This window comes from Somniosus microcephalus, chromosome 22 (genome assembly GCF_052327205.1).
Source record: "Somniosus microcephalus isolate GS21.2 chromosome 22, FLI_Smic_1.0, whole genome shotgun sequence".
Taxonomy (NCBI): domain Eukaryota; kingdom Metazoa; phylum Chordata; class Chondrichthyes; order Squaliformes; family Somniosidae; genus Somniosus; species Somniosus microcephalus.
The window spans coordinates 53565011-53584804 of record NC_141008.1 but is presented as its reverse complement, the minus strand read 5'-3'; the positions used below and the strand labels follow the sequence as shown (position 1 = coordinate 53584804).

Below are 19794 nucleotides of genomic sequence, written 5' to 3'. Positions count from 1 at the left end.
TTTAACGACTCATCTGAAAGACGGTTCCTCCGACAATGCAGCACTCCCTCAGTACTGCACTGCGAGTGTCAGCCTAGATTTTGTGCTCCTGTCTCTGCAGCAAAGACTTGAACGCCCAATCTTCTGACACAGGGGTGAGAGTGCTACCCACTGAGGCACGGCTGTCACCTCAATATAGAAGCAAATTAATTACGTTTTTGGTGTTGCGGGGGTTGGGGGATTTTGGTATTCAGGCACGGTATGTCTCTTTGGGCCTTCCTAATACAACACTGTACAATCGGATTGCCATCTGCATCTTATCTTATGTGTCAGCTGCTGAAGGAATTTAATGGGTTTGTCAAGAGCCATCTGATTGTGTGAAGTTCACAGGTGGGTTGTGTTTGCTGAAGTGCTTTCTGCACAGCGCTAAGCTCCAGGGATGATGTTGTAGTGTTTTTGTTTCTCTATTTGATTAGACTGGGGGGAGGGAGGGAGATAATCACATTTTTTTTTACAAAAGATCGATAATCACAATGTTTTGGCATTCCATTAAGCCTCTTTATTCTTCATCTCGGTTTAACTGTATTTTTTTCCTGAGTGAACAAATTATGTTCTGTGTTTTTTTTAACCCCTTTGTTGCTCTGTTGATATTGTGGGTGATTCAGAGTTTTGGAGTGGGAGGAGAGAAACCCGGATTGTGCGCCTCAATCTGCCACAGCAGGGCGAGTTATTCCATTTGAATAATTGCTGGAAATCTGAAATAAAAACAGCAAATGCTGGAAACACTCAGCAGGTCAGGCAGCACTCTCGCCTCTGAGTCAGAAGATCATGGATTCAGGTCCTTGCTTCAGAGACATGAACAGCAAATCTAGGCTGACACTCCCAGTGGCAGTAGAGGGAGTGCTGCATTGTCGGAGGCGCCGTCTTTCAGATGAGACATTAAACCGAGGCTCCGTCTTCCCTCTTGGGGACCAACCAGCCCGTGTCGGCGTTCACCCTCCAGGCGAGCACATAGTTCTAGATCATAAGAAATAGGAGCAGGAGTAGGTCATATGGCCCCTATTCAATGAGATCATGACTGATCTTCTACATCAACTCTACTTTCCTGTCCTATCCCCATATCCCTTGATTCCCTTAGTGCCCAAAAATCTATCGATCTCAGTCTTCAATATACTCGACGACTGAGCATCCACAGCACGCTCGGGTAGAGAATTCCAAAGACTCACAACCCAGAGAAAAGGTCATCGACCTGAAACCTTAACTCTGTTTCTCTCTCCACAGATGCTGCCTGACCTGCTGAGTGTTTCCAGCATTTTCTGTTTTTATTTTGTTTAAAGTTGCTTTACTTTTAAGAAAAATATAATGCGAATATTGGTTTATTGAGGTGAGGGGTCGCCCATGGGGAATAGAACAATTCTCAACTTTTTGTCATTCTTGAGCACTCCCAGGCCAGGTTCAGCGTGAGCAGATAAGAGTAAAGCTTCCTCCTCTCTGCTTCAATAATGACACGCCTGCCATTGACCAAGGAGAGGTTCAAAGAGGGAATTCCAGAGCTTAGGGCCTAGGTAGCTCAAGGCACGGCCGCCAATGGTGGAGCGAAGGAAATCGACGAAGCGCAAGGTATTCTGTGGCGAGTGTCTCACCTCTTGACTCCCCAAAGCCTTTCCGCCATCTACAAGGCACAAGTCAGGATTGTGATGGAATACTCTCCACTTGCCTGGATGAGTGCAGCTCCAACACTCAAGAAGCTCGACACCATCCAGGACAAAGCAGCCCGCTTGATTGGCACCCCATCCACCACCTTAAACATTCACTTCCTCCACCACCGGCATACCGTGGCTGCAGTGTGTACCATCTACAAGATGCACTGCAGCAACTCGCCAAGGCTTCTTCGGCAGCACCTCCTAAACCCGCGACCTCTTCCACCTAGAAGGACAAGGGCAGCAGGCGCATGAGAACACCACCACCTCCAAGTCACACACCATCCTGACTTAGAAGTATATTGCTGATCCTTCATCGTCGCTGGGTCAAAATCCTGGAACTCACTACCTAACAGCACTGTGGGAGTACTATCACCACATGGACTGCAGCGGTTCAAGAAGGCGGCTCACCGCCACCTTCTCAAGGGCAACTAGGGATGGGCAATAAATGCTGGCATTGCCAGCGACGCCCTGATCCCATAAAAGCGAATATTTAAAAAAGAGGTAAGAATGGGAGGAGCGCAGAGATCTCAGAGGGTTGGAGAGCTGGGGGAGGTTACAGAGATAGGGAGGGTGCGAGGCCATGGAGGGATTTGAAAACAAAGATGGGAATTTTAAAATCGAGGCTCTGCTGGACCGGAAGCCAGTGTGGGTCATGGAGCACAGGGGTGATGGGTAACAGACTCAAGTGTAAGTAGCTAAAGCGATCGCATCTTAATGAGGTTTGCAGAGCAGATTGAACAGCTGCTGGAAGACCAGAGTTTTCCTGAAATAAGCAGAGCTTTTAAATCGGTTAATACAGGAGATTAAATAATTATGGTAATCACACCTTCACGAGGTGCGAAAAGCTGATCAAAGCTGCTTGAAGACCTGACTTTGCCCGAAATAACCGGAGCTTTTAAATCGTTACAAGCAGTGCCTTTGTAATTGAAATCTACGGGAATGCCAAACGACTACTGCTAGTTGGCCAGTGTAAACGGTCTTCCACACTAACCATGGGCGGTATAAATTGTGGTGACTGTTTAAAAAGAAAAGAAAGACTTGCATTGATATAGCGCCTTTCACAACCTCAGGATGTCCCAAAGCGCGTCACAGCCAATGAAGCACTTCTGAAGTGTAGTCACTGATGTAATGTAGGGAAATGCATCAGCCAGTTTGCGCACAGCAAGCTCCCACAAACAGCAATGAGATAATGTGTTTTGTGGTGTTGACTGAGGGATAAATATTGGCCAGGTCACCAGGGGGAACTCCCCTGCACTAGAGTGCCAACCTAGCTTTTTGTGCTCAAGTCTCTGGAGTGGGACTATGAACCCACAAGCTTCTGACTCAGAGGCAAGAGTGCTGCCCACTGAGCCACTACTGACACCTACATAGCACAGTTACTGCTGTCCTGACTGATCAGGTACCCCGGCACAGACCTGGGATTAAACATAGGTCTTTGAACTGTCTGTATTGAGTGTATTTCCCCACTTGCCCATCAGGGGGAGCTTTGTTTATATTTTTATTGAGAGAATGTCACTACCTGGAGTAGGAGGGTGGGAGGTGCATCTGCTGCCACCTCGGCTTTCTCGCATTGAAAATGAGAGCTCAGTGGATTGAGGGAGGGAGAGAGCTGGCTGATTGCCTGTCAGGCCGCGGTTAAAGGGAAACGTCTGTGTATGGGATAAATGCGTGAATCCGTTGGCTGTAAATGAATGCCCGTGCCACAGCGGGTGGCTAACAAGTCACTGGCCCCCATCAAAAGAAACTCGAGAGCGGACTTGCTGAGTTTTGGGACCTCAGTCTGGTACTTCACATACCTATACCTCCCTTTGAGGCTTTCCTTCCCATGCCACGCTCTCGCTCTTTTTCTCTCTCTCTCCTCCTCATCTGAAGGTGCTGACACCTGCTGGAGTTCGGTTTCAGGGTGCTGGCACCTCATGCAAGTCCTCATCCTACAACCCTCCGCGATCTCTGCGCTCTTCCAAATCGGGCCTCCTGCGCATCCTTGATTTCCATCGCTCCACCATTGGCGGCCGTGCCTTCAGCTGCCGAGGCCCTAAGCTCTTCCCTAAACCTCTCCGCCTCACTCTCCCCCTTTAAGACGCTCCTGAAAACCTACCTCTTGAATATGGAGGTTATGATTACTCTGGGTATAACTGCAATAACTACGGATATGCTCCAGAACAGCTATGGAAAGGCATCTAGAGGTGCAGGCAGTCACCAGAATAACTACCAACCATACTAAAGAAAAATTGATATAGTTATTTGCTTTTGTTCACCTGTCCTGTAATATCTCCTTATGTGGCTCGGTGTCAAATTTTGTCTGAAAACGCTCCTGTGAAGCGCCTTGGGACGTTTTACTACGTTAAAGGCGCTATATAAATGCAAGTTGTTATTTAGCAGCTGAAGGCACGGCCGCCAATGGTGGAGCGATGGAAATCGAGGATGCGCAGGAGGCCAGATTTGGAAGAGCACAGAGATCGCGGAGGGTTGTAGGATGAGGACTTGCATGTCCATAAATGTCAATGAGCCCATTACTGGACAGCGACAGTGAAAGTAAACCCTGGCTGATCACCCTTCTCCTCGCATGGCCTGGGGGCACGGAGGCCATTCAGATCACGGTTTTCGTGAAGACAAGAAAGCAACGCACACAGGCCAGTAGCGTGTTACATTGCAGCGTGTTGCACACTTGTACTCCCATATTATACCCTCTCCGTATCTATCTGTACTCCCATGTTACTCTCTCTGTACCTCTACTCCCATATTATACTCTTTTTGTATCTTTACTCCCATGTTCATAGAATCATAGAAACATTCGGCCCGTCGTGCCTGTGCCGGCTCTTTGAAAGAGCCGTCGTGCTCAGTTCCACACCCTCGCTTCTTGTCCGTAACCCTGTGAGTTCCTCATCCTCGAGAACCCGTCCAACTCCCTGTTAAAATTATTGATGGAATCAGCTTCCACCACCTTTTCAGGCAGAGCGTTCCAGATCCCCACAATTCTGAGTGAAAAGTTTCTGCCTCATCTCCCCTCTAGATCTATTGCCAATGATTTTAAATCTATGACCTCTGGTTATTGACCCACTCGCCAGAGGGAATAGTTTTTCTCTCTCTACTCTATCAAAACCTCTCATCATCTTGAAAACCTCTATTAGGTCATCTTTTAACCTTCTCTGTTCCGAGGAGAACAGTCCTAACTTCTCCAACCTCTCCTCATAACTGAAGTCCCTCATCACTGGTAACATCCTGGTAACCCTCCTCTGAACCCTTTCAAAGGCCTTTCCATCTTTCCTGAAGTGCGGTGCCCAGAATTGCCCACAATACTCCAGCGGAGGCCTAACCAGTGATTTATAAAGTTTGAACATTATTTCTTTGCTTTTCTATTCTATTCCTCTATTGAAAACCCAAGTTACCCATATGCTTTTTTAATCACATTGTCAACTTGCCCTGCCACCTTTAAGGATTTGTGTATATGGACACCAAAGTCTCTCCTCATCTTTTCAAAATTGTGCCATTTATAGTATACTGTCTTTCCATATTAGTCCTCCCAAATTGCAATACTTCACACTTCTCCACATTGAACTCCATTTGCCATGCTTCTGCCCATTTCACCATCCTGTCTGTCATTTTGAAGTCTATAACTATCATCATCACTATCTACTGCTTTGCCAAGTTTCATAACATCTGCAAACTTTATAATACTGCTCCCTACACCTGAGTCTATAAAAACTGACCTAATCTGACGCTTGGGGAACACGATTGTAAACCACCTCCCAGTCTGAAAAACATCCCTCCAACACCACCCTTTGCTTCCTGTCACTGAGCCAATTTCGTATCCATATCGCCTCTCCTAATTCCCATATTATACCCTCTCTGTATCTGTACTACCATGTTTTTTTTATTCATTCATGGGATGTGGGTGTTGCTGGCAAGGACAGCATTTATTACCCATCCCTAATTGCCCTTGAGAAGGTGGTGGTGAGCTGCCGACTTGAACCGCTGCAGTCCGTGTGGTGAAGGTACTCCCACAGTGTGGTTAGGGAGGTAGTTTCAGGATTTTGACCCAGTGATGGTGAAGGAACGGCGATATATTTCCAAGTCAGGATGATGTGCAACTTGGGAGGGGAATCTCTCTGTATCTGTACCCCCATGTTATACCCTCTGTACCTGTACTCCCATATTATACCCTCTAGCTCTCCTGCTCCCATGTTATATCATAGGGTATTGTATAGTCATTGCATACTTCCTTCCATGTTATACTGCAGCGTACCATACACACCATTTGCCTGTGCTCCCATGTAGATCTGCAGGGTATTGTGTGTACTATTCGATTGCAGTGCTTTATATACGCGCTCCCATGTTCCATTGCGGCTTTCTGTATGTGTCCCCTGTATGCCGTACAGTTTTCCCAGTTTCTCACCGCCAGGATATAACACTTGCCAGTCACAGCTATGACCGTTGGCTCACAATTGCCACCTATGGAAAAAAAAGAATTAAATTCCAGTCCAGGCGTGTGATTGTGAAGTTTCACTGATTGCACAGAGATAGGAAGTAACGGTGACAAGCCTAAATATAGGCTTGCTCTACCCTAGGGACATTTTGTTCAAACTTTGTATATAGGTTTATGCCAGTAATGGAGTTAATACCACGGTTTCGATCTATTACCACAAGGGATGTGTGACCACAGCGTGACCCCTGATGCTGATACTGACTGAACAAATTGTGCTTCAAGAATAATGCGCGCTCCACTGAATTTTTACATTTTATTTATTCATTCATGGGATGTGGGCATCGCTGGCAAGGCCAGCATTTATTGCCCATCCCGAAATGCCCTTGAAAAGGTGGTGGTGAGCTGCCTTCTTGAACCGCTGCAGTCTGTGTGGTGCATTTAACTTGCATTTATATATCGCCTTTAACATAGTAAAACGTCCCAAGGCGCTTCACAGGAGCGATTATCAGACAAAATTTGACATCGAGCCACATAAGGAGATATTAGGACAGGTGACCAAAAACTTGCTCAAAGAGGTAGGTTGGAGGCGGGGTGGGGGCTGCTGAGAGAGAGTAAAGGTTTTTTTGTGGTATCAAGCCACACTATGAACTTGAGCACATAATCCTCAGCGCTGTAATGTGGCTGCAGTGTCAGAGGTTGCTGCCCCTCCCTCCACCACAGTGGTCCTGTGAAGCAGCTTGGGACGTTTTACTACATTAAAGGCACTGTATAAATGCAAGTTGTTGTTGGTAGGGCACGCGGAAGTCCAAGGGATGCAGACAGTTATCTGGCATATAACTGGTTCCTGGACCCCAATGCCTTTAATTTAAAATTCTCATTCTCGTGTTTAAATCCCCTCAGGCGCTCGCCCTCCCCTATCTCTGTAGCCACCTTCAACCCTACAAACCCCCACAGAACTCTGCGTTTGTCTGACTCTGGCCTTGTGTATATTTCCCCCCCCCCCACCCCCTTGCTTTGCTCCACCATTGGCAGCCGTGCCTTCAGCCACCTAGTCTTCGCACTCTGGAATCGCCTCCCTAAACCCTTCTGCACCATTTGTAAAATACAGACAGAATTGGAGTGGATCTTAATTTCAAGGTCAGTTCATTGATCAACCCCAGGCAAATTTTTCCTTATAAAACAAACATATTTAGAAATCATTACAGTGTGGTACTTAACCATATACTGTATATTGTTGGATCACCACAATTAGCAAGAATGGCTTTAGCCTTGCAAGGGGGGTGGGGACGGGAGAAAGAATTAGCCACGGTTCCCATCCTGATCGCTATCCAGTCAGCCTGCTGCAAACGTGGCTCTCAATAATCAAATAACCTTCCGGCATTTGCAATCTCGGATCCAGTCTTTGGAATTCCTTCCTTAACCCCTTCTGCCTCTACGCCTCCCTCTGCGCCTTTAAGAGCCTCCTTTAAACCTGCCTCTGATCAATATTTTGGCCACCCCATCTAATATCTCCTTCTTTGACTTGGCATCCATATCTGATGAAGCGTCTTGTGATGTTGTTCTATGTTAAAGGCGCTACAAAATGCAAATTATTGTAGGAGGTGGGAAGAGCGAGGAATTGTAGTTATTATACAGTAAAACGAGTTGGTGATTGACAACAAACAACAACAACACTGTTATCTGTGTCACTGCTCTAAATATTCCATGCAGGGTTGTGAATCTTTGTCTTCCTTGTAATTTAAGTGTCATCTCACTGAGTTGAAATTTCAACGTGAGGGACACATGCTTTCTCTTTGCAATCAATGATGGCAAAACATTATCCCAGGTCAAATGTGGCATGGGTTTACATAGGATATACAGCACAGAAGCAGGCCATTCGGCCCAACCAGTCTATGCCGGTGTTTAATCTCCACTCGAGCCTCCTCCCAATTTCCTCATCTAACCCTACCAGCATAACATAGAAACATAGAAGATAGGAGCAGGAGTCGGCCATTCAATGAGATCATGGCTGATCATCCAAATTCAGTACCCTGTCCCTGCTTTCTCCCCATATCCCTTGATCCCTTTAGCCTTAAGAAATATATCCAACTCCTTCTTTAATATATTTAATGAATTGGCCTCTACTGCCTTCTGTGGTAGAGAATTCCACAGGTTCACCACTCTCTGGGTGAAGAAATTCCTCCTCATCTCTGTCCTAAATGGCTTACCCCTTATCCTTAGACTGTGATCCCTGGTTCTGGACTCCCCAACCATCGGGAACATCCTTCCTGCATCTAGTCTGTCCAGTCCTGTCAGAATTTTATAAGTTTCAATGAGATACCCTCTCATTCTTCTAAACGCCAACGAGTATAAGCCCAATCGACCCAATCTCTCCTCATACGTCATTCCTGCCATCCCAGGCATCAGTCTGGTGCACCTTCGCTGCACTCCTTCCATGGCAAGAACATCCTTCTATTCCCATCTCCCTCATATGCTTACCTAACCGCCCCTTAAATGCATCTATACTATTTGCTTCACGTTCTACAGTCTCGCCACTCTCTGGGTAAAGAAGTTTCTTCTGAATTCCCTATTTGATTTCTTGGTGACTATATTGATGGCCTCTAGTTTTGCTCTTACCCACAAGTGGAAACACTCTCTCTGTATCTACTCTATCAAAATCTTTCATGATTTTAAAGACCTCTATTAGGTCACCCCCTCAGCCTTCTCTTTTCAAGAGAAAAGAGCCCCAGCCTGTTCATCCTTTCCTGATACGTATACCCTCGCATTTCTAGTATCATCCTTGTAAATCTTCTCTGCATCCTCTCCAGTGCCTCTATATCCTTTTTATAATATGGCGACTAGAATTGCACACAGTACTCCAAGTGTGGTCTAACCAAGGTTCGATACAAGTTTAGCATAACTTCCTTACTTTTCAATTCTATCCCTCTAGAAATAAACCCTAGTGCTTGGTTTTTGTTTTTATGGCCTTGTTAACCTGTGTTGATACTTTTAGTGATTTGTGTATTTTGTACTGCTAGATCCCTTTGCTCCTCTACCCCATTTAGATTCTTATTTTCCAAGTAATATGTGACCTCCCTACTTTTCTTACCAAAATATACCTCACATTTATCTGTGTTGAATTTAATTTGCCAATTATATGCCCATTCTGCAAGTTTATTAATATCATCTTGTAATTTGTTGCAGTCCTCCTCAGTATTGGCTATGCCCCCCAATTTGATGTCGTCTGCAAATTTAGAAATTGTGTTGTTGATTCCAAAGTCTAAATCGTTAATATAAATTGTGAACAACAGTGATCCCAGCACTGATCCTTGTGGAACACCACTTCCCACCTTCTGCCACTCTGAATAGCTACCCTTTACCTACTCTCTGCTTTCTGTCTTGAAGCCAGCTAGCTAGCTACAGGAAACTTTCTGGTATCCGGCACGGACGGGACCGACGTGTTGCCGGTTCATCAACAATTCCAGATAACCGAACGCTATAGTAAAAGATACGGAGCTCAGAGCTCCGTATAAAGCAACAAACCCTAACAGCTTCAAAACAATCGGCATAAGTTGCAAGCGTCTCTGTAGCTTAGCAACAGCTTCAGCTACACCCTTGCACAGCAACAAATGGAGTAAAAAAAGTAATAAAAGTTATCTGAACCGACCCCTGAATTTTGCCGGTGGATAGAGCGTTCCGGTTATTTAGGGGCTGGTTAATCGAAAGTTTCCTGTATTTTGCTACTTGTCCCCTGACTCCGCATTTTCTGACCTTGTTCATTAGTCTATTATGGGGTACCTTATCGAAGGCCTTTTGAAAATCTAGATAAAGTACATCTACTGCATTACCCTTGTCTACTCTCTCTTACCTCTTCAAAAAAATTCAATGAGGTTGGTCATGCAAGACTTTCCCTTTTGAAATCCATGCTGACTATTATTATATTTTTTGTTTCTAGATGTTCTTCTATTTTCTCCTTTAGTAGGGATTCCATTATTTTTCCTAAGCTGACTGGCCTATGGTTCCCTGGACATGTTCTATCTCCCTTCTTAAATATAGGTATTACGTTAGCTATCTGCCAGTCCTCTGGCACTACACCTTTTTCTAACGAATTATTAAATATATGTAGTAATGCCTCTGCTATTTCTTCCCTAGATTCTTTTAAAATGCGCGGGTGTAATCCATCCAGACCAAGGGTTTTATCCTCTTGAGTTTCATTAGTTTATTTAGTATATCTCCTCGTTTTATTTTAATTGCCATTATCTCATTACTAATCTCATCATCCGATGTCCTCGCCACCTGTTCTATCTCCCTGGTAAGTACTGAAGCAAAGTAATTATTTAATATCTCTGCCATCTCTCTATTGCTGCCTGTGGTATTATCCTCCCCATCTCTTAGTGGCTGTATTCCCATCCTGACCTTTTTTTTTATTTATGTGCCTGTAAAATATTTTACTATTTTTTATATGTTCCTTGATAATTGATGCGCTATCAACAATACCAAAGACTACGAAATGGACTTATATGAAGTAGGCTTTTATTGACTAAGAACTAGAGCATGCCTCTGCTAGTGAATCCATCCTAAGAGCTCCCGGGGGAAGGGTGGTGAATCACCTTTATACCTGGGCTTAGGGGTGGAGCCAGGGGCTGAGACATGCCTGGACTTGTACAGGGTTAACAGTGGTTTACCACACAGGCATGTACAGGTTAACAGTGGTTTACCACAATAATTTAATTTCATAGTTCCTCTTTGCTTTCCTAATTTTTTTTTGGACTTCTCGCCTAATTCCTTCATATTCTCCTTTATCATGCTCTCCCCTGCTGTCCATGTACTTAATGTATGCCTCTTTCCTTACCCTCAATTTTTCCCATATGGCTTTATTCATCCACGATGTCTCATTAGTGTTTAGTTTGTTCTTGTTTATTAACGGAATATATTTTTCCTGGACTCTGTTGAACACCATTTTAAATGTTTCCCATTGCTGTTCTACATCATTGTTTGCCAATACTGTTGTCAATTTTATTTTCCCAAGTGCTATTCTCCAATCTGTTACCCTGGTCTTTGTCATACCTATGTCCTTCTCAATTATTATCTTAAAGCGTATTATATTATGGTCACTATTGCCTAGATGTTCCCCTACTTTTACTTTTCTTATCTGGGTTGGATGTGGCAAGCCTTTTTGAACAGGTCCATGGGACCTGGGAGTGGGGGGTCTATGAGAGGGCCCTTGGAGGCAAGAGTTTATTTTTATTCATTCTCAGGGTGTGGGCGTCGCTGGCATGGCCAGCATTTATTGTTCTGAGGTCCTGGGAAGGAGCCAGTTAGAGTCAGAGATGGTTTGAATACAGTGAGAATGTGGGGCGGAAGAATCAATCATTTCAGCAGGGTCTCGCTCAGACCCTGATCACCAACTAACACCCCAAATAACAAAAAAAACAAGAGAAAACAACCATGCTTTCTTTTCTTTTCCATGTCTGGTATAGTTGCCCTGCAAATGCCTGAAGGACTCCAGATGTTTGCCTGCGCGATTGCTGATATCATAGAAAGGTAAGACAGCAACTCATTAAATTAGCAGCTTCGAGCACCAAATCCATAGGGCCAGTTTGGACTTGTAAGTAATTAAGGGAGATCTGAATAGATCCAGCACTTGTGGAGAATGTAGGACATCGGTTGCTTGGGTTTGTGTGTTGTTAAGGATGATGTGTTTGGTTCGGTGGTTATTTTTTCCATCAAATTCACAGAGCAGTCATGGGTCAAGATGTTACAATTCACAGCTTTGTCAATGACTCAATTTGGTTCCTAATTAGCTGAAGGAATTAAATAGAAGATAATGGGCTACATGTTCAGTGTCATAAACTGCGAGAGGGAAGCTTTGAGTGGTTTATATTTGTCATACCTGAACCCGGGAGACAGAGCTGCTACCTTCAGTTCACAAGGCACTTGTCTGTAATGTATAGTAGACGGTGAGTTACCATTTAGCGTTGCTTTTCTTGCTGCTGAGGTGTCCTTCTCCTCGATGTGGAAATTTTCCAATTTTTCTTATTTGTTCATGGGATGTGGGCATCGCTGGCAAGGCCAGTATTTATTGCCCATCCCTAGTTCCCCTTGAGAAGGTGGTGGTGAGCCGGCTTCTTGAACCGCTGCAGTCCATGTGGTGAAGGTACTCCCACAATCCTGTTCGGGAGGGAGATCCAGGATTTTGACCCAGCGACGATGAAGGAATGGCGATATACTCCCAAGTCAGGATGGTGTGTGACTTCTAGGTGGTAGAGGTCGCGGGTTTGGGAGGTGCTGCCGAAGAAGCCTTGGCGAGTTGCTGCAGTGCATCTTGTAGATGGTACACACTGTAGCCACGGTACACTGGTGGTGGAGGGAGTGAATGTTTAAGGTGGTGGATGGGGTGCCAATCAAGCGGGCTGCTTTGTCTTGGATGATGTCGAGCTTCTTGAGTATTGTTGGAGCTGCAATCATCCAGGCAAGTGGAGAGTTTTCCATCACACTCCTGACTTGTTCCTTGTAGATAGTGGAAAGACTTTGGGGAGTCCGGAAGTGAGACACTCACCACAGAATACCCAGCCTCTTACCTGCTCTTGTTACCACATTATTTATGTGGCTGGTCCAGTTAAATTTCTGGTCAATGATGACCCCCCAGGATATTGATGGTGGGGATTCGGTGATGGTAATGCCATTGAATGTCAAGGGGCGGTGGTTAGACTCTCGCTTGTTGGAGATAGTCATTGCCTGGCACTTGTGTGGCGTGAATGTTACATGCCACTTATCAGCCCAAGCCTGAATGTCGTCCAGGTCTTGCTGCATGCGGGCATGGACTGCTTCATTATTTGCGGAGTTGCAAATGGCGCTGAACACTGTGCAGTCATCAGCGAACATCCCCACTTCTGACCTTATGGAGGGAAGGCCATTGATGAAGCAACTGAAGATGGTTGGGTCGAGGACACTGCCCTGAGCAACTCCTGTAGCGATGTCCTGGGGCTGTGATGATTGACCTCCAACCACCACAACCATCTTCCTTTGTGCTAGGTATGACTCCAGCCAATGGAGAGTTTTTCCCCCGATTCCCATTGACCTCAGTTTTACTAGGGCTCCTTGATGTCACACTTGGTCAAATGCTGCCTCGATGTCAAGGGCAGTCACTCTCAGCTCTGGAATTCAGCTCTTTTGTCCATGTTTGGACCAAGGCTGTAATGTAGAATGTAATGTAATAGTTATAACGACACAGAAGGAGGCCATTCGGCCCATCGAGTCCGTGCCGGCTCTCTGCAGAGCAATCCAGTCAGTCCCATTCCCCCGCTCTATCCCCGTAGCCCTGCAAGTTTATTTCCCTCAAGTGCCTATCCAGTCTCCCCTTGAAAACATTGAGTGTCTCCGCTTCCACCACTTCCGTCGGCAGCGAGTTCCTGGTCTTCACCACTCACTGCGTAAAAAAAGTTTTTCTTCACATCCCCCTGTATCTCTTGCCGAATACCTTAAATTTATGTGCCCTAGTCCTTGTACCATCAACTAGTGGGAACAGCCTTTCCCCGTCTAGCCTATCCAAACCCGTCATAACCTTGTACACCTCTATCAAATCGCCCCCCAACCACCTTTGCTCTAATGAAAGAAAATTCAGCTTCTCCAACCTGTCCTTGTAGCCAATGCAGACTGCTACCTCAGACGGAGTCAAGTGGGTGGTGGTTTTGTAACTTACGACCATAATCTTCATTTACGTGGCGCCTTTAATATATTTTTTAAAAATCAATCGGCACTTCACAGAGAAGCATACAGAAAATACACTGAGCTAGGGGTGAGAGACTTGGAACTGACTAAAAGCTCGGTTCAAGAGGTGGGCTTTACGGAAGATTTTAAAGAAGCAGGGAGAGAATTCCATCAAGTAAGATCCAGGCAACTGAACGCTCTGCAGCTAATGGTAGGATGAAGAGCTGGGGGGGGGGGGGGGGTTTGCATAAGAAACTGGAATCAGAGGGCTGAAGGAGGTTACGGAGAAAGGGTGGGAGAGATTTAGAGGCGAGGATGATGATAAACCATGCCAGAGGATGGGACGACCTTGGATCTGGACTGGAGGCGACGGAGGTTGAACAGTTTCCCGTTTGTTCTGTAAATTAGCTCCACTCCAGTGGGGAGCTTACTGAGGGTGAGATGGAGCATTGCAGCAAGGAAGATTGAGAAGAGCGTTCGTGCGATGACACAGCCTTGCTTGACCCCGGTTCGTACGTGAATTGGGTCTGTGGTGGAACCGCTGGTCAGGATCACGGCTTGCATGTCGTCATGAAGCAGGCGGAGGATAGCGACAAACTTTTGAGGGCAGCCGAATTTGAGGAGGACACTCCATGATCCCTCACGGTTGACAGTGTCGAAGGCCTTTGTGAGATCAAAGAAGGCCATGTACAGCGGTTGGTGCTGTTCCCTGCATTTCTCTTGTAATTGACGTGCGGTGAAGATCATGTCCATTGTGCCCCTTAGTGGGCGGAATCCGCATTGCGACTCTGGGAGGAGCTCTTCGGCCACTGGGAGAAGGCGATTGAGGAGGATTCTTGCGATGACTTTCCCTGTGGCAGATAGCAGGGAAACTCCTCTGTAATTGCCGCAATCGGACTTGTCACCTTTCTTGAAGATAGTCACAATTACGGCGTCTCTGAGATCCCCTGGCATGCTCTCCTCCTTCCAGATAAGAGAAATTAGTTCATGAATTCGCGCCAGTAGTGCTTCTCCGCAATGCCTCGGCGGGGATTCCACCTGCTCCTGAGGCCTTGTTGTTCCTCAGTTGTTCTCTTGTCGTCGAATTACAGTATGCAGACGATGCTTGCGTCTGCGCTCACTCGGAAGTCGAACTCCAAACCATCGTAAATACCTTCACCGAAGCATACGAGAGCATGGGCCTTACACTAAACATCTGTAAGACAAAGGTCCTCTACCAACCTGCCCCCGCCTCACAGTGCTGCCCCCCGATTATCAAAATCCACGACAAGGCCTTGGACAACGTGGACCACTTTCCTTACCCGGGAGCCTACTGTCAACAAGGGCAGACGTCGACGACGAAGTCCAACACCGCCTTCAGTGTGCCAGTGCAGCCTTCAGTCGCCTGAGGAAGAGAGTGTTTGAAGACCAGGACCTCAAACCCAGCACTAAGCTCATGGTCTACAGGGCAGCAGTGATACCTGCCCTGCTGTATGCCTCAGAGACATGGACCATGTACAGCAGGCACCTCAAAGCACTGGAGAGGTACCACCAACGCTGCCTCCGCAAGATCCTGCAAATCCATTGGCAGGATAGGCGCACCAACGTCAGTGTTCTTGCTCAGGCCAACATCCCCAGCATCGAAGCTCTGACCACGCTCAATCAACTCTGATGGACAGGTCACATTGTCCGCATGCCCGATATGAGACTCCCAAAACAAGCGCTCTATTTGGAGCTCCGGCACGGCAAGAGAGCCCCAGGTGGGCAGAGGAAATGCTTCAAGGACACCCTAAAAACCTCCTTGAAAAAGTGTAACATCCCCACCGACACCTGGGAATCCCTGGCCCAAGACCGCACAAAGTGGAGGAGAAGCATCCGGGAGGTCTGGAGCAGAGTGGTCCTGGCGGAACCCAAACTGGGCATCAGTGAGCAGGTTATTGGTGAATAAGTACTGCTTGATAGCACTGTCGACGACACCTTCCATCACTTTGCTGATGATTGAGAGTAGACTGATGGGGCGGTAATTGGCCGGATTGGATTTGTTCTGCCTTTTGTGGACAGGACATACCTGGGCAGTTTTCCACATTGTCGGATAGATGCCAGTGTTATAGCTGTGCTGGAACAGCTTGGCTAGAGGTGCGGCTAATTCTGGAACACAAGTCTTCAGCACGATAGCCGGGATGTTGCCGGGGCCCACAGCCTTTGCTGTATCCAGTGCGCTCAGCCGTTTCTTGATATCACGTGGAGTGAATCGAATTGGCTGAAGACTGTCTTTTGTGGTGATGGGGGGGCTCAGGAGGAGGCTGATATGGATCATCCACTCGGCACTTCTGGCTGAAGATGGTTGCAAACGCTTCAGCTTTGTCTTTTGCACTCACATGCTGGGCTTCACCATCATTGAGAATTCCGGATATTTAGGTGCCGGTTAAACAAAAGTTTCCTGTAGCTTGTCTTGTGTTGCAGCTTCCCCAGGTTGGCACCACATTTTTAGGTACGCCTGGTGCTGCTCCTGGCATGCTCTTCTACACTCCTTATTGAACCAGGGTTGGTCCCCTGGCTTGATGGTAATGGTAGAGTGAGGGATATGCCAGGCCATGAGGTTACAGATTTTGGTGGAATAAAATTCTGCTGCTGTTAATGGCCCACAGCGCCTCATGGATGGCCAATTTTGAGCTGCTAGATCTGCTCTGAATCTATCCCATTTAGCACAGTGGTGCCACACAACACGATGGAGGGTGTCCTTAGTGTGAAGACGGGACTTTGTCTCCACAATGACTGTGCGGTGGTCACTGCTACCAATGCTGTCATGGACAGGTGCATCTACGACAGGTAGATTGGTGAGGACGAGGTCAAGTAGGTTTTTCCCTCATGTTGGTTCTCTCACCACCTGTCGCAGGCCTAGACTGGCAGCTATGTCGTTCGGCCAGCTCGGTCAGTAGTGGTGCTACTGAGCCACTCTTGGTGATAGACATTGAAGTCCCCCACCCAGAGTACATTCTGTGCCCTTGCTACTGTCAATGCTTCTTCCAAGTGGTGTTCAACATGGAGGAGTACTCATTCATCAGCTGAGGAAGGGAGGTAGGTGGCAATCAGCAGGAGGTTTCCTTGCCCGTGCTTGACCTGAAGCCATGAGACTTCATGGGATCCGGAGTCAATGTTGAGGACTCCCAGGGCCACTCCTTCCTGACTGTATACATGTGTGCCGCCACCCCTGGTGGGCCTGTCTTGCCGGTGGGACAGGACCTACCCAGGGATGGTGATGGAGGAGTTTGGGACATTGGCTGAAAGGTATGATTCTGTGAGTATGACTATGTCAGGCTGTTGCTTGACCAGTCTGTGGGACAGCTCTCCCAATTTTGGCACAAGTCCCCAGATGTTGGTGAGGAGGACTTTGCAGGGTTGTCGTTGTTGTGTCCGTAGTCGGTGCTGAGGTCGATGCCGGGTGGTCCGTCCGGTTTTATTCTTAGGGGGAGAAATTGGGTGAGTAGCGCCACCTGTTAGCGCCTAAAGAGGCAGTCAGTGGCTGTAGCGCCACTGGCTGCGTCTCCGCCGATATTCAGTAGGGGCGCTAATGGTGGCATTAGGCATTTGCGCTGTGCCGCCACCGATGACGTCATCGGTGTGCGCAGCGCCCCATTCGTGCCCCGTTCGCGATATTTGGTAGCGAACGGCGCAGTTGCGCCGCTCGCTACCTGCGCCCGGTTCACGGGGCCTTACTGTGCCGGCAGCGGCGCAAGTTAAGGTGGAGGTGCGGGGCGGCCGCTTTTTCGGCGGCTGCCTGCCAGCACCTCTGTCCCCGGCCTCCTAACCACCCCCCCCCCCCGCAGCATTGCCAGCTGTTTCCCGAGAGCCCGGCACTTCTCCTTGGTGCCGGGCTCATTTACCGGCACTCGCGATCGGGGATCGCGCTGTTGCAGGCACCTCCCCCTTAACAGGGGGAGGAAGGCCTGCAGTACTGCAGCGTGAAAACTCGGAACTTGCGATGTGTCAAGAATTTTCCTGGCAGATCCAACGCATCCCCGGGAAAAGGGCATTCGCGGGCGGAGAGTTGGGCTGTTTGCCCAACTTCTGCCCAGCAAATGCCTGTGAAATTCTTACGCCTGGTAAAAGCTGGCGTAATGTTCACTGATGTCCTTTAGGGAAGGAAATCTGCCATCCTTACCCGGTCTGGCCTATATGTGATCCACAGCAAAGTGGTTGACTCTTAACTGCCCTAGCAAGCCACTCAGTTGTATTCAAGAAGACAATTAGGGATGGGCAATAAATGCTGGAAAGATTGAACAGGCTGGGGCTATTTTCTTTAGAAAAGAGAAGGCTGAGAGGTGACCTGATAGACCTTATGAAAGGGTCTGATAGGGTTGACATAGAGAAAGTGTTTCCACCATAAATATAAGCTAGTCACTAATAAATCCAATAGGAAACTCAGGAGAAACTTCTTTATCCAGAGAGTGGTTAGAGTGTGGAGCTCGCTACCACAAGGAGCAGTTGAGGCGAATACCATAGATGCATTTAAAGGAAAGCTAGATAAGCACATGACGAAGAAAGCAATAGAAGGGTATGTTGATCGGGTGAGATGAAGAAGGGTGGGAGGAGACTCGTGTGGAGCATAAACACTGACACAGATCTGTTGGGCTGAATGGCCTGTTTCTGTACTGTAAATACTTTGTAATACTATGGAACTTGCATTTATATAGTGCTGTTATTGTGCCACTGATGGTGCCATCCATTTTGAGAGTAGCAGGAGCCAGTTTCTAGGGGACCACATCCAGGGGCGCAGCAGCTGGTTTAATTGGCAGGCCGACTGACCAATCCCTGGGATAGGGAGAGGGTCAGAGGTCAGCTGCTAATTTCCAGTCCATGAGGAATAGGACTTGAGCACACAATCTAGGCTGATCCGGTAAGGGAATCGGGGGTGGATGGATTCCCTGTTTAAGAGCGAACCGCCAGATTAAACGATAAAAGCCTGACCAGATAGCGTTGTGAGCCTTCTAATGGGTATAGTTTGATGCATTTTTTATTACTGGCCTAGCAGGAGTGACCAGTGTTGCTTAACTTGAGAGAGTATCTCAGGCAAACCTGAAACTTGTGCCAAATGACTTATGGGATTTCTCATAAGCATCTCAAAAACACAACCAATCGGTTTTCGAGTGCAGTCACTGTTGTTATGTAGACAAACATAACAGCCATTTTGTGCCCAACAAGGTCCCACAAAGAAAAATGAGTTGAGTGACCAATGAATCTGGTTTTTTTTGGTGGTGTTACTTAAGGAAGGAATGTTGGTCAGGACATCAGGAGAATTCCCTGCTGCTCTTCAAAAAGCACCGTGGGATCCCTAACTCCACCTGAAACGTTGGAACAGCCAGATCGGTTTAACCCCTTATCCAAAAGACCATGCAGCTCTTCCTCAATGTCAGCCTAGATTGTGTGCACACCTGAACTGGCAACCTTCTGAAAGAAAGAAAAGTAAGAAAGACTATATCGCGCCTTTCATGACCTCGGGACATCCCAAAGCGCTTTAGTCAATGAAGTACTTTTGAAGTGTAGTCACTGTCGTAATGTAGGAAACACGGCAGCCAATTCACACAAAGCAAGGCCCCACAAACAGCAACATGATAATGACCAGATCATCTGCTTTAGTACAGTAATCTAAGCTGAATCATATCGGAGTCGGAAGATCTGATCGTTGGGAGGGGCAGGGAAATAAAATAACTTACAATGGAAACCAATAAAAAAAAAAATTTTTAAATCGCTTAACTTCTTGTAACCTGTCAAATTACAAGATGTAAATGACATTGCAATTGTCTTCGCATGCCTAAACCTGGAACTTGCGCGGCCCTGACTGGTGCATACGCACCTCAGTAGGGGCCGCAAATTACGGCCCAATGTGACATTAGAAGGGCAGGAGGGAGAGACGGGTAAATATCTAATGGAGAACATTACAAATTAAAATTAGAGAAATGTATAGAATATTTTGCAATTTTTTTGACAATTGCAACTTTGAAAATGTAGAATTTTCTT

At 46.9% G+C, this 19794-nt stretch overlaps 1 protein-coding gene across 4 annotated transcripts in view; it reads left to right on the top strand.

The window, feature by feature from the left end:
* The window catches only part of dph1 (diphthamide biosynthesis 1), a 583177-nt gene that overhangs the window by 12487 nt on the left and 550896 nt on the right, over positions 1-19794 (top strand). For 2 of the 4 annotated variants that reach the window (XM_085964755.1, XM_085964754.1), the window contains exon 3: positions 11568-11631. The exons of the other annotated variants lie outside the window; for them this stretch is intronic. In XM_085964755.1, coding sequence (XP_085820881.1) covers positions 11568-11631 — 64 coding nt within the window. The remainder of the gene's footprint in view (positions 1-11567; positions 11632-19794) is intronic. 4 annotated transcript variants of the gene reach the window in all.